The following is a 25,035-nucleotide window of genomic DNA, read 5'->3' as shown; positions in this document are numbered from 1 at the left end:
AACAAAACTAAAATATAAGAAATCGAAGATAAAGATACAGAGAAGAGAAAGAAGATGGCTCCCAAGAAGGAGAAAGTAAAAGCATATGAAAAAAAAGTAGAAAAGTCACCAGAGAAGAGAGAAGAAGGCCTTACCTGCACGAAGGAACAGGACACTGGTGGTGAGGAGCACCCGACCCTCGAAGTCAGTACCTGCCCTGCGGAGTCAAGACCCACCAGCCGGTGCACTTCAAAAATGACTCTCGGAGCCAAACAAAAGTTCGCAACTGCGGATGCACAATCAAAGGAGAAAGAGGACACTGGCAGGAGGGGAGCTCAGCAGAGGAGCAGGCTGTCACAGAGTGAGCAGCTGAGGGACGCCTGGCACCAGGGCACTCAGCTGGAGGATGAGGAAGCCACCAGAAGAGAGAGCGATGAAACAGTCAAAAGAGATAGACAGAATGATGATCAACGTCAGGAAGCACAACAGACGAGCAGCCCAGGAGGGGAGGACCAGCAACAAGAGGCCAGCAAGAAGAGCCTCGACAAAGAGATACAAGCAGCTCATCAGGAAAAACAGAAAAGACACAGACACAAAGAAGAAGAAGACACAAACACAGATACAGACACAGAAGAAGAAGAAGACCAAGATCTTCACAGAGAAATAAAAGGTAAAACTGATGAACAGAATATAGATAAAGTCTTTTGTGAAGAACAAATGAGATCACGAAAAGAATGGTTGTCATTGGAGTTTAATGCAATTAAAAGGAAAATGAAAAGAACAGAAGAGAAAATCCAAAGGTTAGAACTGGTAATGACAGAAATAGGGAAAAGAGTAGAGAATGTGGAAGAGCAGGAAATGGCTGTAGAAATGGAAGTAAACGATTTAAGAGAAAAATTGGAAGAAAGTGACAAAAAAAAAGAGACACAAGAGTTGTTATCTCAGAAAATTGATATGATGAAACAACATAAAAATAGTGGACCTGAAGGAGGGTGAAAAAGACACAGACATGAAGGAATTTCTAAAAGGATGGATCCTGAAGGTCCTGGGAATGACAGAAATGCAGGAAGAAGTGGAAATAGAAAGGGCACACAGAGCATTAGCTCCGAAACCTTTTCTTTTCTTTGGCTTGGCTTCGCGGACGAATATTTATGGAGGGGTAATGTCCACATCAGCTGCAGGCTCATTTATGGCTGACAAGTCCGATGCGGGACAGGCAGACACGGTTGCAGCGGTTGCAAGGGAAAATTGGTGGGTTAGGGTTGGGTGTTGGGTTTTTCCTCCTTTGTCTTTTGTCAGTGAGGAGGGCTCTGCGGTCTTCTTCAAAGGAGGTTGCTGCCCGCCGAACTGTGACGTGCCAAGATGCACGGTTTGAGGCAATATCAGCCCACTGGCGGTACTCAATGTTGCAGGCACATCAAAAACCAAGATCCATCTAAGTAAAATTTTTGAGATACACAACAAGAGAAAATATACTGGAATGGGCAAGGAATAAAGTTAGAGAATACAAGGATCAAAAAATATTTTTTTACCCAGACATAAGTTTTGAACTATTAAAGAGGAGGAAGGAATTTAATACAGCAAAAATGATTTTATGGAAAAAAGGTTACAAATTCATGTTAAGACATCCAGCCGTACTTAAAATATTTATACCCGGGGAGCAAAAAGACTGTTCTCAGATCCAGAGAAAATGCAAGAATTCGCAGAACGTTTGCAGGACAGGAGAAGAGATGAAGAGATGTAACAAGAATGAAGAATGGAGATAAAGTATATATAATGTAAAAACTGTATATGTAAAGAACTAAAGAGAGAAAAGAGAAGGGAAGGAAGGGAGTAAGGGGGGGAAAAGAAGAGAGAGAGCTTTGTTATATGTGTTTTTTAAAAAAGTGTTTCTGGAGAGGGCTGGGTAGAGTGGGAATAACCGTCACTGCAAAATCAGTTGATGCTGCGAACAAGATCGCAATCCAAATGAAAAGGGGAGTTGTGGTTGCCCGACAAGGATAAGGGGCAACTCAGAGAGGTGGGGGGAACATTTGGGGTTAATGTATTAGTGGATGTGGGAACTGCGGGGGTAATTTATGTCTTAAATGTATTGTAATACATTAAGTGTAATAAGAGAAAACTAAGAGATGTAAATGGGGAAAAGGGGGATGGAGGTGGCAAAGAGGTGGAAAGGAGGTGTATGCAAGATATAAGATGGCCATGTTTAACTATATGACTATCAACATTAATGGAATACATAACCAAATTAAAAGAAAGAGGCTACTAAATTTATTGAAGAAGGAAAAAATAGATATAGCATTTGTACAGGAAATGCATCTAACTGAAGCAGAACATAACAAATTAAAGAGAGACTGGGTAGGACACGTAACTGCAGCATTCTATAATTCAAAAGCTAGAGGTGTAGCCATACTAGTTAACAAAATTGTACCAATCAAAAAATATCTTCAAAAAAATATCCTGCATAAACTTTTGATCCTCCTCGTTAGGCGCATATATATCCAGCAAATTCCAAAATTCTGAGTATATCTGACACTTTATCATTGCATATCTCCCTGCCGGATCTATTAGAGGAGGAAATAATAGATCCAGCAGGGAGGTATGTAATGATAAAGTGTCAGATATACTCAGAATTTTGGAATTTGCTCAATATATATGCGCCTAACGAGGAGGATCAAAAGCTTATGAAGGATATTTTTTTGAAGATCGCAGACACACCAGGAAATATATCGATAGGAGGGGATTTTAACTTTAATTTGGTCCCAATGTTGGATAAAACTGGACAAAAGACAAGTAAAAAGAATAAAGTAGCCAAATTTAGTGAAACATGGTTGCAGGACAAATGTGACTGGCAGCTAAATATTCTGGGATTTCATTGCTTTAGATAGAATTGGAGGGGCAAGAGGGGGTGGGGTAGCATTGCTTATCAAGGAAAATATTAGGGAAGATAAATTGGAGAGGTCGTCCAGGGAGGCTGTATGAGTGGAACTGAGGAATGGGAAAGGGGTAGTCGCACATTTTGAGGGGTATTATAAACCACCTAGTGGGGAGCAAGAACTAGAGGAGCAAATTTGTAAGGAGATAGCAGATATTTGTAATAAGTACAGGGTTGTGTTAGTAGGAGATTTTAATTTTCCAAATATTGATTGGGAAGCCCATTCTGTGAAAGGGCTGGATAGATAGGAATTTGTAAAATGTGAGCAGGATAATTTTTTAGAGCAACATGTAGAGGTACCGACTGGAGAAGGGAGAGTGTCGGATCTACTGTTGTGGAATGAGATTGGGCAGGTGACGGAGATATGTGTTGGGGAGCACTTCGGATCCACTGATCATGGTACCATTAGCTTCAATCTAATTATGGAAAGGGAAAGGTCAGGGTCTAGGGTTGAGATTTTTGAGTGGGGAAAATCCAGATTTGAGGAGATGAGAAAGGATTTACGAGGAGTGGATTGGGACAATTTGTTTCACGGGAAGGATGGAGTAGAGAAATGGAGGTCTTTTAAAGGTGAGATTTTGAGGGTACAGAATCTTTATGTTCCTGTTAGGTTAAAAGGCAGGGTCAAAAGTTTGAGAGAGCAGTGGTTTTCAATGGATATTGGAAACTTGGTTTGTAAAAAGAGGGAGACCTACAATAAATATAAGAAACAAGGAATAAAGGAGATGTTCAGAGAATACATTGAATGTAAAAAGAATCTTAAGAAAGAGATTAGAAAAGCTAAAAGAAGGTACGAGGTGGCTATAGCAAACAGGGTGAAAATAAATCCAAAGGGTTTCTACAAATATGTTAATAGCAAAAGGAGAGTGAGAGATAAAATCAGTCCCTTAGAGAATCAGAACGGACAACTGTGTGTGGAGCCAAATGAGATGGGGGAGATTTTGAACAAGTTCTTTTCTTCGGTATTCACTAAGGAGAAGGATATTGAACTGTACAGGTAAAGGAAGGAAAGAGGGTAATTATGGAAACTGTAGGGATTAAGAAAGAGGAGCTTCCGGGAGAAGGAGTGGCGGCAGGGTCCATTTTGTTATTGAAGGAAAAATTGGAGAGGTAGATGGATGGGAGGGGAATGGAGGGTGATGGGCAGGGTGCAGGTCGATGGGACTAGAGGAGAGGACTTGGTTTGATGTGGACTAGAGGGGTGAAAAATTATGTGCTGTAATTGTTATATGGTTATGTCTGTTGTGTTCGTGTTTAGCAATCAGCAAGGGTTAAATCAAAAATGACAAAATACTGAGGTGGAGGATTGAACTGTCCACCGATCTCTGTCACCCCAGAGTTACCAGGCATTTTCGTTTTGTCAAATCACGTGCAATCTGCTGTACTCCATCAATGAGATCAGGTCTATGACAAAGAAGTGCCAGGTCCGCGCTGAGTGCAAGCCACATTTCTACAGCCAGACAGGGCACAACTTATGAAAGACACCCACCTCTTCGAGTGACTCTGTCGATTTTAAAGGACCCCTGCCCTCCACTGACTGCAATGTGTATTCACATCATTGAGAAGAGCTCCCATTTTCCATTGACTGCTGCCATAGTCACCGAGGCCCTGTGCAGCCTCTTCCCTCTGTTTGGCTTCCCCAGTTATATCCACAGTGACCGGGGGCCTCCTTTATGAGTGACAAGGTGTGCCAGTACTTGTTGGCCACGGGCATTGGCACGAACAGGACCACAAGTTACAAGGCCCAGGGTAATGGACAAGTGGAGAGGAAGAATGCTACGATTTGGAAGGTAGTTTTCCTGGCCACCCAGCCCGAGGGCCCCCCCCCCAGCCCGAGGGCCCCTCCCAGCCCGAGGGCCCCCCCCAGCCCGAGGGCCCCCCCCCAGCCCGAGGGCCCCCCCCAGCCCGAGGGCCCCCCCCAGCCCGAGGGCCCCCCCCAGCCCGAGGGCCCCCCCCCAGCCCGAGGGCCCCCCCAGCCCGAGGGCCCCCCCAGCCCGAGGGCCCCCCCCCAGCCCGAGGGCCCCCCCCCAGCCCGAGGGCCCCCCCCAGCCCGAGGGCCCCCCCCAGCCCGAGGGCCCCCCCCAGCCCGAGGGCCCCCCCCAGCCCGAGGGCCCCCCCAGCCCGAGGGCCCCCCCCCAGCCCGAGGGCCCCCCCAGCCCGAGGGCCCCCCCCAGCCCGAGGGCCCCCCCCAGCCCGAGGGCCCCCCCAGCCCGAGGGCCCCCCCCAGCCCGAGGGCCCCCCCCCAGCCCGAGGGCCCCCCCCAGCCCGAGGGCCCCCCCCAGTCCCCCCACCCCGGCCCCGGCCCTCCACTCTATCATGTTGTGGGAACACTGGCCTCCCCGCCTCTGACCCATGGTGGGGCCAACATTCAGCTGCGCTGCTGCTGCCGTCATTACGGGAGGCGCCGATACCGCGGTTCTTACGGCAGGAGCGCAGTGGGCGGGAATCAGGCGATGAGACCCTTGTGCTGATTGGCTGCCTGGCCGGAGGTGTTCTGGCGTGTTCCCCTGTTTATCGCATTCTCATTGGCTGCTGCTTCCTGGTACGAGCTGCGTCAGGCCAATCAGTGTCTCCGCCTCGCGCGACGCGAATCGAGCGCTTGGTGCAGGATCTACCGTCTCCAGGACAACGGCAGTGGGAGCCGGGCCGGGTTCTGGTTCTGATCCGGAGCGGGGACAGTGAGGCTCTGGTTCTAATCCGGAGCGGGGACCGATGGATTTCCTGCGGTCGCTCGGTCACCCGGAGGAGCTGCTGAACCTGATCAGATACCGACTGGGGCCCGGAGCCGGCGCCACAATCCGCTCGGTGAGTGTCGCGTCCCGGCTGCTCCCCCCCCCCCTCACACCCTCCCCCCCCCCCTCACGCGCTCCCCCCCCCCCCGCGCCCTCCCCCCCCCCCCCCCCGCGCCCTCCCCCCCCCCCCCCGCGCCCTCCCCCCCCCCCTCGCCCTCTCCCCCCCCCCGCGCCCTCTCCCCCCCCCCCGCCCCCTCCCCCCCCCGCCCCCTCCCCCCCCCGCCCCCTCCCCCCCCCGCCCCCTCCCCCCCCCGCCCCCTCCCCCCCCCGCCCCCTCCCCCCCCCGCCCCCTCCCTCCCCCCCCCGCCCCCTCCCTCCCCCCCCCGCCCCCTCCCTCCCCCCCCGCCCCCTCCCTCCCCCCCCCGCCCCCTCCCTCCCCCCCCCGCCCCCTCCCTCCCCCCCCCGCCCCCTCCCTCCCCCCCCGCCCCCTCCCTCCCCCCCCCCGCCCCCTCCCTCCCCCCCGCCCCCTCCCTCCCCCCCCCGCCCCCTCCCCCCCCCCGCCCCCTCCCTCCCCCCCCCGCCCCCTCCCTCCCCCCCCCGCCCCCTCCCTCCCCCCCCCGCCCCCTCCCTCCCCCCCCCCGCCCCCTCCCTCCCCCCCCCCGCCCCCTTCTTGTCCCTCACCTCCCCAATCCTCTCTTCCCACTAATCTTTGCTTGTGTGTACACTCTTTATTTTGATAGGAAGGTTGGAGGAGTTGTGGATGAAGCTGAAGGTTGTCGAAGGTTTTAAGAGGATAGAGACAGGATGCAGAGTTGGGCGGAGAAGTGGCGGATGGAGTTCAATCCGGTTAAGTGTAAGGTGATGCATTTTGGAAGGATAAACCAGAAGGCCGAGTCCAGGGTTCATAGATGGTTACTTTAGAGTGTGGATCAAATCATACATCCCTTAAGGTCACCGCACAGGTGGATAGGATAGTTAAGAAGGCCAAAGGGCCGCTGGGCTTCATTAATAGGGGGATTGGTTCAGGAGTCAAGAGGTCATGTTGCAACTTTACAAATCTCCAGTGAGCCCACATTTAGAGTATTGTGTTCAGTCTGGTCACCTCATTACATGAAGGATGTGGAAGCTGTGGAGAGGGGGCAGAGGAGATTTACCAGGATGTTGCCTGGATTGGGAAACAAGTCTCATGAGGCAAGGTTAGCAGAGCTGGGACTTTTCTTTTTGGAGTGTAGAAGGATGAGAGGAGACTTGATTGAGGTGGTGAAGGAGGATGGAACAATAGAGACTTAAGCACATTGGATGAACGAAAAATAGGGTTATGAGGTAGGGAGGGTTTAGTTTTTAAGGTATTTTTCGGTTGGCAGAGCATCAAGGGCCGATGGGCCTTTACTGTAATGTTCTATGTTTCTGATTTCACGTTGGCTTTGACTTCCCTTGTTGGCCACGGTTGTGACATTTTTCATGTGAATATTTCCCTTTTTTTGGTGTGTATTTATCCTGCACCTTCCCCATTTCAGCAGAAATTCCATCTTCCCTACCAGTGCCCCTTCCAGTCTTACTTTGGCCAGTTTCTCTCTCGTGTCACCAACACATTTGACCATAGTTTCACCTTGTTAAATTTCAAATTGATCACTGCATTTAGAGAGGCCTATTCTAATATCAGTCTGGCATTTGATAAGATTCAGAAGCCCCTTTTACGTCGAACCTTCAAGCTTTCCTCTGGCTTTTATGTGCTTCATTGACTTGCAAGAACACAGGAAAGGTGGATTGGTGGATCCATTTCACTCAGTGTTTCCTCCACCAAATGACCTAGGGTTAGAGTTGGGGCAAGGTCACACCATAAACAGACGGATGTTGTCCTGGTGATGTCCTCAGCCTGTGACTGAAGTGTATAATTTTAAAATTAACCATCCCTGAACTCGGCAGTTAACCCATTGCGAGCCTGGGAAGGTTGGTGCGTCTTTCTGCCTCAAACTGCTCCCTACTTCACAAATTTTGCAGCAACGTTTTCCTGAGCGCGCGCACTCATTCTTCACAAGATTGAGACATGTGCTCAAAAAAGGCTATTACGATGTGCAGAAAATTTACTTGAGCTTAATATTGCAAGAAAGTTACTCGGCCAGTATTCATACCTACTCTTCAGCCTCCTCACTTCTACATCACATACTGTGCTTCATGTCCCTCCCCTTCTGCCCTCTGAACCCGGCTCGCTACGTAAAAGGACTCAGCAATCCATTTTCAGCATGAACAATTAATCCACTTTCTGATTCCCACCACAGAAAACAGCCATTCAGCCCTTCTAGTCTGTGCTGAAAACATTATACCACTATTCCCACTGACCTGCACCCATTCAATGACCATGTTTCTATCCAATTTATTTTTAAAAGTTAAGAGTGAGCCCGCATTCACCATGTCAGCTGGCAGCTCGTTGCACAGTCCCACCTGTTTAATCTTTCCCTTTAACGCAACTCCTGAAGACCCAGCAACATCCTAGTAAATCTCTGCCTCTTTCAATCTTACTGATATGCTTCCTGTCGTTTGGTGACCAGAACTGCACACAATCCTCCAAATTTGGCCTCACCGATGTCTTGGACAACTTTAACATAACATCTCAACTCCTGTACTCAATACTTTGATTTATCAAGGCCAATGGACCAAAAGCTCTCTTCACAACCCTGTCCACCTGTGATGCCACTTTCAGGGAATTATGTAACAGAATTCCCCGATTCATTTGTTCCCCCACACTCCTCAGTGCCCGACCATTCACTGTGTATGTTCTTCCTTGGTTTGTCCTTCCAAAATGCAACACTTGACACTTGTCTGCATTAAATCCCTCTACCATTTTCTGGCCCATTTTTCCAGTTGGTCCTATAGAAAGTGAGAGCCACTGGTCAGGCATTTATGCAGGTTCCCACACACGTCTTGGGCTTTCAGCACATTGGGCCTTCATCAGCCAGAGGATTGGGAATGGAAGTTGTGAAGTCTCGTTGTACAAGATGCTGTGGAATATTGTGCTTGGTTTTGGTCACCGCGCTGCAGGAATGCTGTTGTCAAGCTGGAGAGGGTGGACAGAAGATTTACCAGAATGTTGCCAAGACTTGGGGAGCCTGAGCTAAAGGGAAAGGTTGAGCAGGCTGGGACTTCATTCTGAGTACAGGAGGTTGAGGGATGATTTTGTTGAGGCGTCCAAATTTATTTCAGTTTTATTGTCAGGGTACAAACATTACATACAACCCTGAGATTATTTTTCCTGCTGACAAAGTAGAATTACAACTTGTTGGTGGTGCAAAAAAAATCTGTACGAAATGTACACATAGAAACAAAAATGTAAACAAACTGCAATACAGGGAGAGCAAAGAAAATCAATGAAGTGCGCACATAACAGTCCTTCAATAAGTCCCTGATGGAGTTTCTCGTTGAGGAGTCTGATGGTGGAGGGGGGGCAGCTGTTCCTGAACTTGGGGGTGCGAGGCTTGTGGTACCGATACCTCTTTCCTGATGGCAGCAGCGAGAACAGGGCATGTGCTGGGTGGGGTGGATCCTTGATGATCGCTGCTGCTCTCTGATGTCAGTGTTCCCAATAGATGTGCTCGTTGGTGAGGAGGGTCTTTTCTTTGATGTCCTGGGCTGTGTCCATTACCTTTGGCAGGGCTTTATGTTCAGAGGTATTGATGTTCCCATACCAGACCATGACGCAGCTGGTCAGCATACTTTCCCCACACCTCTGTAGAAATTTGCCAGGGTTTCTGGTGTCATACCAAGCCTCTGCAAACTCCTGAGGAAGTAGAGATGTTGACGAGCTTTCCTCATGATGCAGTTGGTGTGTTGGGCCTAGGAAAGATCTCTGAGGTTGTGACTCCCAAGAACTTAAATTTGCTCATCCTCTCTAGTGATCCCCCAGTGATCACTGGATCGTCCACCTCTGGCTTTCCCTTCCTGAAGTCAACAGTCAGCTCCTTAGTTTTGGTGACATTGAGTGCAAAGTTTTGAGAGGAATTGAGACCTAGAGAATCTTGTACCCCAGAGTAAGAATCAGCAAACAGAAGATGTCGGTTTGCGGAGCAGAGGGAGAGATTTAACAGGAACCTGAGGGAGGTGTTTATGGAGTGAGCTGCTGAGAGGTAGTTGAAGCAGATCCTATTGCAATGTTTAAGAAACATTTAGATCGACAGGGGGAGAGTTTGTTTGGTGGGATACAGGCCAAATGCAGGCAGTTTGACCAATGTGGGTGGGACATTGGGGGCGGCATGGTTCTGTTTCCATGCTGTGTGTCTCTGTCTCCTTGATTCAACTCTGAGTGAAGTAATTTCTTCTCGTCTCAGTCCTAAAGAGCTTGATCTGTGTGACCCCTTGTTCTCGACATCCCCACTATCAGGAATATTCTTCCCTGAATCGTCCTGTTAGAATTTTGTCTCAATGAGGTACCCTCTCATTCTTCTAAATCCCAGTAAGTGTAACCCTGGTCTATCTGTCAGGCCTGCCATACCAGGGATCAGTCCAGTGAACCTTCACTGCACCCCTTCAATAACAGGAACACCCTTACTCAAATTAGGAGACCAAAACTGTTCACAATACCCAAGGTGTGGCCTCACTAAAGCTTGATACAACTGCTGTAAACCTCCCTGCTTGTGTGTTCAAACCTTCCCTGTGCAGATGCTGCAGAGTCTGAAGTTCCTCCAGTCTGCAGTCTCCTGCATTGAGAGGAAGGAGAGAGGGGTAGGAGAATAATGCTTCCCTGATTGGACATCAGTGACCAATGATGTACCACAGGGTTCAGCGCTGGGACCTCGTTGGAGGTTTATTAATGACTTGGTGTTAATGCAGGAGCAGAATTAGTATCTGCAGTTAACTTGAAAGTTGGTGGTGATGTGGATATCTCAGGTTACAGCAGGAGATGGATCAGATGGAAAGTTGGCTGAGCACTGACAGGTGAAATTTAATCTTGACAGGTACAAGGTGATTCATTTTGGAAGTGAAATGGAGAGAGGATGTATCCAGTAAATAGGACAAGAAGGTCCTTGAGGTCACTATGTGGCAACACTTGGAGGTAGGATGGGGAAGAAAGCTTACCTTCATGTAGGGCAGCAGATATCTGGAACATGTGATAGGAAAGGTGGAGATGTATACAATTTCAGCCACGCGCTACTCAAAAGAAAGATACACTCACGAGTGCAGTCAGGTTAAGCTCTGTATTTTATTGGGGCTCAAGTCCAACTTTCATACCTCTCGTGTACCTACCATTTGCCCCAATTGCTGACGTAACAATCCGCATAACCAAAGCAGGTTTCCTGCGAGCAGGCACCCTCTTAAATGACCAATCTTTCTCCCCAAGCGCTGTCCTTGTCTGTTGGCTGGGCAGCAGGGCCAGTGCCATTTTGGGGTTACTGGCCTTTAAGCTGCCCTTGAGATTCGTCTACCGGATCACTTATTAGGGCTAGTGCTGCTGCGCAGTCTGCTGGCTTTTAGGTGCGCTCACTGCCCGAAGCGCCGGTTTGATCGCTGCAGCAGCGGGTTGCCACACAGTCACTGTTTACGTGGGACCTGTGTGTGACAAATTCATCATCATCTGGACAGACAAAAAGGATATGAGGGCATCTGGGATTCTTAAAGCCTTTTCTCTGGAAGCCTGTGACTTTATTTCTGTAACAGAGGAAAATCTGTGCTGGTTTTCTTATAATTGAAAGGTGGGCTATAAACCAACTCTTCCCCCGTCGATCTAAATGTTTCTTAAACATTGCAATAGGTAGGCTATAAACACAACCTTCTACACGATGAGTATAGGTGGCCAAACTATTATTCCTCCAAGTCCCATTAATGTGCACATGGACCATGAACCTCCACACCCCTCCCATCCATGGAAATTCTTCTTAAATGTTAAAATTGAGCCTGCATTATCACTTCAGCTGGCAGCTCGTTCTACACCCCCACCACTCTCTGTGTGAAGAAGTTCCCCCTAAACCTTTCCCCTTTCACCCTTAACCCATGTCCTCTGGTTTGTATTTCACCCACCCTCAATGGAAAAAGCTGACCGACATTTACTCTGTCTGTCCCCCTCATAATTTTAAATACCTCGATCAAATCTCCCCTTGTTCTTCTATGCTCAAGGGAATAAAGTCCTAACTTCCCCTATAACTCAGTTCCTGAAGTTTGGGCAACATCTTAGTAAATCTTCTCTGCCCTCCTTCTAACTTATTGATATCTTTCCTGTAGTTAGGTGACCAAAACTACACATAATCCTCCAAATTTGGCCTCACCAATGTCTTATACAACCTTACATCGCATCCCAACTCCTGTACTTTGATTTATGAATGCTAATATGCCAAAAGCTCTCTTTACAATCCTATCCACCTGTGACGCCACTTTCAGGGAATTCTGTATCTGTATTCCTAGATCCCTCTGTTCTACCGCACTCCTCAGTGCCCGACCATTTACCATGTACGTCCTTTCTTGGTTTGTCCTTCCAAAATGCAACACCTTGCACTTGTCTCCATTAAACTCCATCCGCTATTTTTCGTCCCAATTTACCAGCTGGTCCAGATCCCTCTGCAAACTTTGAAAACCTACTTTGCTGTTCACACCTTCCAATCTTAGTGTTAAAACACAGGATTCTGTTGACACTGTGGTTAAGTGGAAAAAAAACACACAATTGCTGGAGAGTTAGCAGGTCAAACAGTGCCTTTATGTAGCAAAGGTGAAGGTACATCACTAAAAGCAGTGGTGGGAGAGGAGTTTAGGTTGGGTGGAGAGAGAAAGGAGGTAGGAACTGGAGTAACTAGTTAAAGGGTGGGGGGAGGTGGGGGGGAAGGCAAGCTGATTAGTGGAATGTAGTTAACTCAGTGTTCATATCCTGAGGTTGGAGAGTGCCCAGACAAAAAATGAGGTGGTGTTCCTCCAATCTGTGGGTGGTCAGGGTGAAAGGCCATGTACAACATGAGCTAGAGAGTGTGACTCAGAATTGAAATGGTTGGCTACAGGGAGGTCACTTTTGTTGAGGACGGAGAGGTGGTGCTGGGCAAAGTGACCTCCTAATCTGCAACAGGACTCTCCGACGTAGAGAAGACCACAGAGGGGGCACTGGATGCAGTAAATGAGTTCTTTGGAGGTACAGGTGAGGAAAGAGGTGTGGGTGCAGGTATTACACCTCCTGTGACCACAGTGGAAGGTGCCAGGTGGCTGATAGGTGGGGAGGGAGAGTGTACAAGGGAGTCACAGAGGGAGTGGTCCCTACAGAAGGCTGAGAGGGCAGAAGGAAAAATGTGTCTGATCGTAGGGTCCTGGAATAAGTGTCGGAAATTCTGGCAGATAATGTGTTGGATGCAGTTAAGGGGAGGGCGTTGAGGAATGTCGAGGAACAGAGGGATCTTGGAGTTATGGTACAGAGTTCCTTGAAGGTAGATTCCCAGGTAGACAGGGTAGTTAAGAAGGCACATGGTCCGCTGGTGGAGAGTGGGAGGATTGAGGTAGTGGAGTTGTTCTAGTGAACTGGTGCGGACTCGAAAGGCCGACATGGCCTGCTTCCGTTCTGAAAATGGTTATATGTGGAGGCTGGTGGGGTAGTAGGTGAGGATGAGGGGGATTCTAAGTTTATTTTTTATAGGGGTGGGAGGGCTAGGGTAGATGAGCGGGAAATGGAGAAGATGCGGGTGAGAGCTGAGTTGATGGTGGTGGAGGGAAAGCCACATTTGTGGAAGAAGGCAGACATTTCAAAGGCTCTGGATTGGAAGACATCATCTTGGGAACAGATGTGGCAGAGGGAGAAATTGAGAGAAGGGGATGGAGTCTTTGCAGGGGACAGGGTGTGAGAACAAGTAGTCCAGATAGTTCTGGGAGTTAGAGGGTTTGTAATAAATGTCAATGGAGAATCTCTCCTGAGATGGAGACAGAGATACAGAAAAGGGAGATGTCATTCAGAAATGGACCAAGTGAGTTTGAAGTCTGGATGGAAATTGGATGCGAAATTGTTGAAATTGATGAGCTCATCGTGGGTGCATGAGGCTGCCCTGATGTATTCATCAATGTACCAGAGGAAGATTGGGTGGGGGGGGAAGGGTCTTACCTGCATAGGCTTGTTGTATGTTTTGCTCCACAAAACAGGCAGGTATAGCTGGGACCCATGCGGGGACCCATGCTACTCCTTTAATCTGGAGTGGGATGGGTTAAAGGAAAAATTGTTAAAGGGTTAGGACAAGTTCTGCCCGGCGAAGAAGGGTAGTGGTAGAAGGTAACTGCTCAGGTCTGAGCTCCAGGGAAAAACAAAGGGCTTTGAGGCCTTCTGTGTGTGGAATGGAGGTGTAAAGGGATTGCACATCCATCGTGAAGATGAGGCGGTCTGGTTCGGGGAATCTGAAGTCCTGGAGGAGGTGGAGGGTGTGTGAAGTGTTGCAGATGTTGTTGGGGAGGGATTGAACTAAGGGAGAAAAGATGGAGTCAAGGTAGGATGAAATTAGTTCTGTGTGACAAAAGCAAGCAGAGACAATGGGTCTGCCCGGATACTTAGGTTTATGTATCTTGGGTAGTCTTCTGCAAACTTGTTGATCCAATTTACCATGTGATCATTCCAGATCATTGATATAGATGACAAACAACAATGGTCCCAACATTGATCCGAGGTCCACCACTAACAACAAGCTTCCAGACTGAGAAGCATCATCCACCACTACTCTCTGGCTTCTCCTGTCCAGCCATTGTCAAATCCAGTTCACTACATAACCATGAACACCAAGAGTCTGAACCTACCTGACTAACCTCCCATGTGGGACCTTGTCATAGGCCTTACTAAAGTCCATGTAGACAATATCCATAGCCTTTCCTTCAGCAAGTTTACATGACCTACCATGCACAGCCATGTTGACTATTCCTAATCAGTCCATGGCTATCCCAATAATTGTTTATCCAATCTCTTCAAACAACTTCCAATAATTTACCTACTACTGATGTTAGGCTCACCGGCCTGTAATTTCCAGGTTTACTTTTGGGGCCTTTTTTTCAAAAATGGAACAACGGGAGCTACCCTCTAATCCTCTGGCACCTCACCCGTGGTAAAAGGCATTTTAAATATTTATGTCAGAGCCCCTACAATTTCTACACCAGCCTCCCTCAAGGTCTGGGGGAATATCCTGTCAGGCCCTGGGGATTTATCCACCTTATTTGCTTTAAGACAGCAAGCACTTCCTCCTCTTTAATCTGTGTAGGTTCCATGTCCTCACTACTTGTTTTCCTTACTTCCCACAACTCTGTGTCCATTTCTTGAGTGAATACTGATGGAATAAAAAGCATTTAAGATCTCTTTCAGCTCCATTCAAAGCTGACCACGCTTAATTTTCAAGGGGACCAATTTTGTCCCTTACTATCCTTTTGTTAATATACCTTCGGAAACCCTTAGGATTTACCTTCATATTGTCTGTCAAAGCAACCTCGTGCCTTCTTTTATCCTTCCTGATTTCCTTCTTGAGATTTTTCTTACATTTTTTGTACTCCTCAATACCTCATTCTCTTCATGTTGCCAATATGTTATACACCTCTCTTCCGACCTGGATCCCCAATATCCCTTGATAACCAAGGTTCCTTCTGCCTGCGAACCTTGCCTTTAATCCTGACAGGAACATACAAACTCTGTACCTTCAAAATTTCACCTTTGAAGGTCGTCCACTATCTCACACGTCCTTGCCCGAAAACAACTTCTTCCAATCCATGCATTCTAGATCCTTTCTCATTTCCTCAAATTTAGCCTTTCTCCAATTTAGAATCTCAACCCGAGGCCCAGACCCATCCTTCTCCATAATTAACTTGAAACTAATGGCATTATGAACACTGGACCCAAAATGTTGCCTGGATTGCAGTATCTAGAATACGGAGAAAGATTGAGTAGACTGGGAGTGAAGAAGGTTGAGAGGGGATTTGATAGAAGTGTTTAAAATTATGAGGGGGAGAGACCGAGTGGATGTGAATAGGCTCTTCCCCTTGAGGGTAGGTGAGATGGGAAATGAGGGGCCATAAGTTAAGGGTTAGAGGCAAAACTTTAGAAGTAACATAAGAGGAAGCTTCTTCTCTCAGAGAGAGGTGGCTGAGTGGAAGGACCTGAAGAGGATGCAGCAGGGTCAATTTTGTCATTTAAAAGAAGGATGGCTGAGTACATGAATGTGAGAGAGTTGGAGGGTTATGGACAGGGAGCAGGTAGATGGGAGTAGTGGAGTTCACTTAAATCGATGTGGACTAGAGGGGCCGAGATGGCCTGTTTCCGTACTGTAATTGTTCTACGGTTATATGGTTAAAATGTTCCCCTACACAAACTTCTGTCACCTGTTCTGTCTCGGTCCCTAATTGGAGATCCAGTATTGCCCTCACTATAGTTGCTACCTCTAGAGATTGATTTAGAAAATTTTCCTGAATACATTTGACCAACTCCAAGCCGTCCAGCCCTTTCCAATCTGGGAACATCTGGAAAATTAAAATCCCTACGATCACAACCTTCTGTTTCCTGCAGCCATCTGCTATCTCCCTACAGATTTGCTCCAATTCTCATTGACTATGGGGTGGTCTATAATACAACCCCATGAATGTGGTCATCCCTTTCCCATTCCTCAACTCCACCCATAAACAGTAGATGAGCCCTCTGGCCTGTCCTTCATGAGCACAGCTGTGATATTTTCCCTGACGAGCAATGCCATTCCTCCCCCTTTCATCCCCCTCCTTCCCCATTCTCTCATGTGTAAAGCAACAGAAGCCCAGAACATTGAGCTGCCAGTCCTGCCCCTCCTGCAACCAAGTTTCACTAATGACCACAATGTCATAATTCTACCTGCCAACCCACGCTCTAAGCTTGTCTGCCTTTCCTACAATACTCCTTGCATTGAAATAGATGCACCTGAGAATATTTCCACCACGTTCACCCGATGACTCTAGCAGTGCATGTAATTTTCACGTCATCTCCACTCCTCTCTCTGCTCTGATTCCCCTGCCGCGTAAATCTAGTTTAATCCCACCGGATCAACACTAACAAACCTTCGGACAATGATATTAGTCCTTTCCAGTTCAGATGTAAACCCAGAAACCTGAAGCCCTCCCTCCTGCACCAGGTCTTCAGTCACTTGTTGACTATCACTTGTAGATAGGTCGAGTAAATGATGTAATAGTCAGAGACCATCTGGGAAATAGCGATCATGGTAGGATTGAATTTCTCATTCAGATGGAAGGGGAAATAGTTCGATCTAAAACTAATAGATTATCCTTAAACAGGGGTGACGACCATAGGATGAGGGAGGAATTGGGCAGAGTGGACTGGGAGCACAGGCTCATTGATGAAACAGTTGAGGAACAGTGGAAGATTTTCAAAGAAATATTTTGGAATGCTCAACAAAAATATATTCCATTCAGGAAAAAGGGCAGCAAGGGAGGGAAAAATCAACCGTGGTTAACAAAGGAAATAAAGGAGAGCATAAAATTGAAGGCGCAGGTGTACAAAGCTGCAAAGAGCAGTAGGAAACTGGAAGGTTGGGAAAACTTTAAGAGACAACAAGGGGTTACAAAGCGGGTAATAAGAAATGGGAAAAAGGATTATTAAAGTAAATTGGCACAAAATATAAAAACAGAAAGCAAAACATTTTATAAATATATAAAATGGAAGAGGGTGGCCAGAGTTAACATAGGACCCTTGGAGGATGAGAAAGGAAAACTGGTAGCAAAAAATGAGGAAATGGCTGAGGCATTGAACAAATATTTTGTCAGTCTTCACAGTGGAAGACACGTCCAGCATGCCCAAGTGTGGAGTTAAGGATGAGAATGTTGGGGAGGGCCTTGATAAAATAGTTGTTACAAAGCAAGTAGTGATGGAGAAACTAATGGGACTAAAGCCAGACAAATCACCTGGTCCTTATGATATGCATCCAAGGGTTCTGAAGGAAATGGCAGAAGTTAGAGTTGATGCATTGGTAGTCATAGACCAAAATTCCTTGGATTCTGGGCAGGTCCCGGCAGACTGGAAGACAGCAAATGTCATGCCACTTTTTAAGAAGGGATGTAGGCAGAAGACTGGAAATTATCGGCCAATTAGCTTGACGTCTGTAGTTGGAAAAATGCTTGAAGCAGTCATTAAAGATGGAATAGTGAAATTTTTGAAACGTCAGGGTTCAATCAGGCAGACACAGCATGGTTTTAGAAAGGGAAGATCTTGTTTGACAAAGTTGTTAGGATTCTTTGAGGATATAATGGGTGCGGTGGATAGAGGGGAACAGGTTGATTTTGTCTATTTGGATTTCCAGAAAGCGTTTGATAAGGTGCCGCACAAGAGACTTCTCAGTAAGTTACCGGAAAGCGGAGTCCGGGGAAGTCTATTGGCATGGATCGAAAATTGGTTGTCTGACAGGAGGCAGAGAGTCGGGATAAGTGGGAGTTTTTCAGGTGGGCAGAGAGTGGTAAGTGGGGTGCCGCAGGGGTCAGTGTTAGGCCCACAACTGTTCATCATTTACATTGATGACTTGGAGGAGGGGACAAAATGTGGTGGAGCCAAGTTTGCGGATGACACCAAATTGAGTGGAAGAGCAAATTGTAATGAGGATGTGGAGAGTCTGCAGAGGGGTAGAGTTAAGCTGGATGAGTGGGCAAAGGTCTGGCAGATGGAGTACAATGTTAGTAAGTGTGAGGTGATCCACTTTGGCAAGAAAAATAAAAGAGCTGAATATGATTTAAAGGGTGAAAAACTCCAGCATGCTGTTGTGCAGAGGGACTTGGGAGGGCTTGTGCATGAATCGCAAAATGTTAGGTTGCAGGTGCAGCAGGTTATTAAGAAGGCAAATGGAATGTTGGCCTTCATCGCTCGAGGAATTGAATTCAGGAGTAGGGAGGTCATGTTGCAACTATATAAGGTACTGGTGAGACCGCACCTGGAGTACTGTGTCCAGTTCTGGTCTCCATATTTGAGGAAGGGTATACTGGCTTTGGAGACGGTCCAGAGGAGGTTTACTAGGTTGATCCCTGGGATGAAGGGGTTGACTTATGATGAAAGATTAAATCGTCTAGGATTGTATTCGCTCGAGTTCAGAAGAATGAGAGGAGATCTTATAGAAACATATAGGATTATGAAGGGTATGGATAGGATAGATGTAGGAAGGCTTTTTGAGCTGGCCGGGGAAACTAACGAGAGGACACAGTCTCAAGATTCGGGGGAGTAGATTTAGGACCGAAATGAGGAAAAATAGTTTTTCCCAGAGAGTAGTGAATGTTTGGAATTCTCTAACCAGGGAAGTGGTTGAGGCTGCCTCATTAAACATATTTAAAATTCGGTTCGATAAATTTTTACATGATAGAGGAATTAGGGGATATGGGGAGAAGGCAGGTAGGTGGAGTTGGGTCATAAATTAGATCAGCCATGATCATATTGAATGGCGGAGCAGGCTCGATGGGCCATTTTTGGCCGACTCCTGTTCCTACTTCCTATGTTCCTATGTTGAGCTGCATCATCCTCCTATTTCTCACCTCACCAGCACGTGGCACGGGGTAGAAATCCTGAGATCACTATCCGGGAGGGTCCTGTCCTTCAACCTAGCCCCTAACTCGCTGAATACTCCTTGCAGGACCTCCTCATCCTTCCTACCCACATCATTGTTCTCTACATGGACCACGACATCTGGCTGCTCACCCTCCCTCCTGAGAATGCTGTGAACTCGATCTGAGATATCTCTGACCTTGGGATAGGAAGGCAACAGACCATCCAGGATACTAGATTTCTCCCACAGAACCTCTTATCAGTCCCCTTAACTATGGAATCCTCTTCTCCCTTCCCATCTCAGCCACAGGACCAGACTCCATGCCAGAGACCTATTCTCTGTGGCTTGTCCCTGGTAGATTATTCTTCTCTCTCCCCCCTCCCCCACCACCTCCACAACAGTATCCAAAATGGTATATGTTATTGAGGGGTACGGCCACAGGGATGCCCAGCACTGCCTGCCTGTTCCCTTTCTCTCTCCTGACTGTCACCCATCTACCCTCCTCCTGCCTCCTAAGTGTGATGGTGTCCCTGTAACTCCTGTCTATCACCCCCTCTGCCTCCCGAATGATCTGGAGTTCATTCCCCTCCACTTCCTTTACTTGGTTTGTCAGGAGCTGTAGTTGGATGCCCTTCTCATGGATAAAGTTGTCAGGGATCCTGCTGGCTTCCCTGACGACCCACACCCAGGAGTGTCCCCCTGCCTTGGCTGTCATTCCCACTGTGTCTAAAATATGGAAAAAGACCTTCCCCTTGCCTGTGCCTTCTTTCTTTTTAAAATATTTTTATTGAGTTTAATACACTTTATATATGGTCTTCTCATTAATGATATAAATCGTATCGTATACATTTCACACAAAAAGTGTAACCATAATTATTTACTTTACCCATCCCATTCAAAACATCAAATTCTAAGAGTATATTGAGTTAACCATTAATCATTCTTCATAACATAGCCAGAATTAATGTTGGATAGAAAATCGGTAAGATGCAATTCAGAATCTCTCATATTAGTTTAAAAAAAAGGGGGAATTTGCTACTTCAGGTACTTTTGTCTTATTCTGTGAAATGGTGATTATTAATGTTCCAGTTAAACCTATCTTTATCTGATACTAACATAAAGGAAAGACCCCCCCCCCCCCCCCCAAATAATCCAGCCCCTCTCTCTAAACAAGGTTAACGTATAAGTTACATAGATTTGAATCAACTAATGACTTTCAGGTCCCAGACACGGTAGGATGTGTCCGTACACGTTGTGATAATAATCCATGAACTGGCCCCACATCGTATCAAATTCAAACTTTGTTAATGTTTTCCAAACATAGGTAAGACATGATATCATGTAACCATTGAATACGAGTGGGTGAGGACTTCTCTCTCCATTTCATCAGAATTGCACATTTTGTGCTCAGCGAGGTAAAAGATGAGATTTACTTTTGGGTTGAAGTCAAGGATAGCCTTCTTACTGAATCGGGCTGCCTTACCTCAACTCCTGCACATCCTCCCTCGCCTCTGCTTTGTAAAGCCTCCAAGCCCAGCACTCACAGTGGTCTCGCCACTTGGGAAATAAGGCCTTCCTCCCACCCCATGCTTGTTAAACACTCCTTGTTCTCGCAGCTGCGGTTGAGAAAATAACCTAAGAAAGGAACGGACTGGCAGCTGAATCAATGGGACGTGGATGGTTCACCTGCAAACTAAATGCACTCTAACTAAAGGGTTAATGGCAACTTGCTTCAAAGGTTGAAAGTGCAACTCTGGTCCATCCCACTGAGAAAAGTATGATTGGTTAGCTGGGTTTCCTGTTAGTTCTGTGACTGGCTGTCTGCTGTATGAGCCTTCCCTGCGAGTTTTGGGATTGGTTGGCCTGATGCCCTTGCTGCCTTTCCCCCAATGTGCAGTATGTTTGGCTGGCTGAAGGCCAGGGGGTTGAGCTCTCGTTTTGTTGACTGTTGCCTGTTGATGTGGAAGGAGTGTCCGCCCTCTGGAAGTTCCAGAGCACTGAGCTAGTCAGCGGCAGTGTCGGGCCTGTGTGGATCCTGCAGACATGTACTGTGCAGCCCGGAATGCCTGGCCCTTGGCTCTGCGTGCAGTGCAGTGTGATTCCCGACGCAGTGCTCTGCCACAGCCTCGACTTCTTCTCTGTCCCTGTCAGCGGGCAGCCCTCTGTAGGCTGTCCTGGGCACCGTGCCTCTCATGTTGGGCAGGGCAAGCAGCTGCGAACGGGCAGACACAGCATGTGGTGCTCCTGGACGTCGGGTTGGGGAGCTCTCAAAGAAAGTCGTTCTACACAACAGCCTCGCTGACCTGTGGGGTATGAGACAGGGACCTGCCACTTGGCATTGGGGGTAAAAGGGGCTGTGTCTCCCCAGGTGGAGTTTGTGTGGTCCGGGGCTGGGTGGGGTCTGCGATTTCTCATGTGCACAGGTTGTGACAGTGGGGTTTCGTGTGGTCTGGGGCTGGGTGATTCCCATGTCCCCAGGTGGTGACGGTGGGGTCTGTGTGGTCCAGGGGTGGGCAGTGGTCTGCGATGCCCTAAGGTTTGGGTTCATTGAGATGGACAGACAGACAGGGAGTGGGCACTCCACGTTCTAGGTTGGAGTGGCAAGGTGAGAACATGGTTAGCATAACGGTTAGTACAGCGCTGTTACAGCAACCCTGTTACAGCGCTAGTGACCCAGGTTCGAACCCTACGCTGTCTTTAATTTGTACATTCTCCCTGTGTCTGCATGGGTTTTCCTGGGGGTTCCAGTTTCATCCCACCTTTCAAAACTTATGGGGATTGTAGGTCAATGGGGTGTATTTCTAAATTTAAAACCCTTCTAGATTTGGAACGAGTTGCAATGAAGAGAAAGGGGCTGACCTCCTGGATTTACATGGTGGGAAGAGAGGATTGATTTGTACTGAAATTGCAGGAACTGGGACACGAGGAGGATTCTGAATAGTGGGGGGGTTCAACCCCTCCCAAAATTACAGGATGCCGCTTAACCTTAGAACTGGCTATGCAAGTGTGGGGCTCTTTCAGTTTAGTTTCTTCAGTTACGTTTAGTTTGACAAGTACTGGACGACAGTGGGAAGTTAATTCTGTGAGCTGTCCGGCTAGTCGACCTGGATATAGTGTAGCAAGAATTTATCTGAATCAGAATTTATTGCCATGAACAAGTCATGAACTTCGTCATTTTGCTGCAGGTTCACAGAGCGAACGTCCATTAAATCATTTTACAAGAGGAAATAAAAATAGAGCAGGAAAAGTCATAGTCGGGCAATGTCTGGTGTCATTGGTCATTCAGGAATCTGATGGCAGTGGGGAAGAAGTTGTCCTTGTGCCGCTGAGGGCTCGTCGTCAGGCTCCTGTACCTTTTTTTCCCCGATGGTAGCAGAGTGACGAGGGCATGGTCTGGATGGTGGGGTCTTTGAGGATAGAAGCCACTTTAAGACCCTGACTCATGTAGATGCCCTTGATGGAGTGAAGTTTGGTGCCTGTGATGTCGCAGCCTGAGTTAACAACTCTCTGCGGTTTATTCTTGTCCTGATTGTTGGCGCCTCCGTATCAGACACTGATGCAACCAGCCAGAATGCTCTCCACTATACACCTGCAGAAGTTTACGAGAGTCTTCGGCGACAGACCAAACCGCCTCCAAAACCTCAGTCTTGCATCAGCGTGGAGGCTCCAGGACAGATTCTCAGAGATGTTGACACCCAGGAATTTGAAGTTCTTGACCCTCTCCACTACTGAGGCCTCGATGAGGACTGGGTCATGTTCCCCTGACAATCATCTCCTTGGTTTTGCTAACGTTGAACACAAGGTTGTTGGTGTGACCCCATTCAACGAGCGGATCTGTCTCCCTCCTTTATGCTTCTTCATTGCCGTTTCTGATGCCATTTGTAAAAAGGTCAGTTAGTACAGAACTGAATCAACATTATTAGATTAATGTGAGGTTCGTTCTAATATTTCTTTCAGAGTTTTGTTCATGTAAAGCATCATGGGAGTAGAATGGACAGCACAGAGCTGTTATCTGGTGTCTACAAGCTGACATTGCCAGCTGAGGTGGTGAACGTGGGCTCAATTTTAACATTTAGGAAGAATTTGGACAGGTGCATGGATGGGAGAGTGATGGACTGGCTGCAGGTCAGTGGGAGTGCTGTCATGTTCTATGGCGAGCTGTCAGAGTGGCTGAAGGAGGTTGTGGCCCGCCCAGATGGGCGAGGGTGCAGACCCCTCCACTCTCCGATCCAGCAGCTCCAACACGTGTAAGGATCAAACTTTGTGAATAGTTTCTATCTGTAGAATTTGTGGGGAAATGGTGGCTGGTCAGTGCCTGGATATGGGGCCAGACACTCTGCTGTTTCAAACACAAGCTGGTGGGGAGGAATGCGATGGGAACTTGAGGGTCATTGATGTGCTGTGTGTTTTCCAGGACTCAAGAAGTGAGACTCTGAAGACATGCTACGTATATCTGAACCAAACAAGTCGCAGTTTTGCTGCTGTCATTCAAGCACTGGATGGTGACTTGAGGTGAGAGATTTCCTCTGAGCAGGAATGCGAGTGGTTGGCTGTGGGGACAGGACGTGCTGATTTGGTGCATTTGAGCCTGTCCTGGGTTTGAACCAAGGCTTCTCTCACCCTGCAGGCAGGCAGTGTGCATCTTCTATCTAGTGCTCCGGGCACTCGACACAGTGGAGGATGATATGTCGATTCCTCTGGATGTGAAGGTTCCCATGTTGCAGAACTTCCACACTTACCTGTACCAGCCCGAGTGGAGGTACAGCCAGAGCCAGGAGAAGGATGGCCAGGTGCTGGCGGATTTCCCATCGGTAGGTACCCGTGGCAGCAATGTGCAACCCATTGGGTGCATCTTTCAAGTGTCAGGTGAAGCATCTTCCCTCTATTCATTGCCCAAGTCTGGCCACAGAGTTTGGACAAGTTAGAAAAGACAGCCTTCTGTGGGCGGCAGAGATGCCCCTCAGCAGGTCAGCGTGAGTGTTATGAAATATCTTTGTTTAGGAACCCATTTCTCCACAGTTCATCAAACCCAGGAACTGATCTTCCAGCTCTGCACCATTCCCACCCGATCCCCATCTCCCTTCGTGCCCACCAATTTGACGATCTAGTTGTCCACAACCTTCAATATGGCATTCTGGGCTAATCGCTGTGCCCGGACTGGGTCTGTATCCCTCCAGACCCCTCGCCTGTTCATGTGCTCCTTTCTCTTTTGAATGTTGTTATTTTTCTGCTTTTAGCATTTCCTCTGGCAGCTCATTCCACATGTGGATCACACTCTGAGCAAATAAACCCCCTCAGGTCCCTCCTCAACCTTCCCCTCATGACCTTGTAAACCTCCGATGAGATCTCACCTCAGAAATAAAGGCTCAGCCTAACTCGACCCCACCTAGGAATCTGGTTCATTGCACCAAGACAAGAATTGCCTTTCCCCATTGGCTTCAACCACAAATTGTTCTAAAGGCCACCCCTCTGTCATTCCACAAATTCCTTCTTGGGATCCCGCACTTACCTAATTTTCCCAGCCTGCCTGTGTATTGAAATCCCCTGTGACCACCATGACATTGCCTTTCTGACGTGGCTTCTCTAACTCCTGATGTACAGTAAAATTCCTGGTATCTGGTACCTATGGGGTTGATAGATGCCAGATAAGTGTATTTTCTGGTTGCTTGAGACTCGCTCTTACAATGCCTAATACACCTGCATTAAGAATAGACAGTATTAAAGACAAATATACTAGACTGTGCTTGCCCTGAACAAACTTCATTTGCAAGAATATATAAACCTTAAAGGATTTTACTTTCAGTCACATTCTTTGAAATTCACTGCATCTGCAGGTTCCTCCCCCTCCACAGAGGTCGAACAATAGCATTATAGATAATTAACCTCTTCCACCCAAGTTTAGAGATAA

At 47.6% G+C, this 25,035-nt stretch overlaps 1 protein-coding gene across 6 annotated transcripts in view; it reads left to right on the top strand.

Annotated features, from left to right (window-relative positions):
- Window positions 1-5,507: 5,507 nt before the first annotated feature.
- The window catches only part of fdft1 (farnesyl-diphosphate farnesyltransferase 1), a 28,783-nt gene continuing 9,255 nt past the window's right edge, over window positions 5,508-25,035 (top strand). The window contains exons 1-4 of one of the 6 annotated variants that reach the window (XM_069930594.1): window positions 5,647-5,719; window positions 6,387-6,499; window positions 23,542-23,639; window positions 23,755-23,938. In XM_069930594.1, the coding sequence (XP_069786695.1) occupies window positions 6,407-6,499; window positions 23,542-23,639; window positions 23,755-23,938 (375 nt within the window). In that variant the 5' untranslated portion in view covers window positions 5,647-5,719; window positions 6,387-6,406. Of the gene's footprint in view, window positions 5,720-6,386; window positions 6,505-10,595; window positions 10,694-21,073; window positions 21,438-23,541; window positions 23,640-23,754; window positions 23,939-25,035 lie in introns of those variants that run through there. The other 5 variants (XM_069930595.1, XM_069930596.1, XM_069930593.1 and 2 more) reach the window with 5 other exon arrangements.

Source organism: Narcine bancroftii, chromosome 4, assembly GCF_036971445.1.
Source record: "Narcine bancroftii isolate sNarBan1 chromosome 4, sNarBan1.hap1, whole genome shotgun sequence".
Classification (NCBI taxonomy): domain Eukaryota; kingdom Metazoa; phylum Chordata; class Chondrichthyes; order Torpediniformes; family Narcinidae; genus Narcine; species Narcine bancroftii.
The sequence above is the reverse complement of the archived record's forward strand: the minus strand, read 5'-3'. Positions and strand labels throughout refer to the sequence as shown.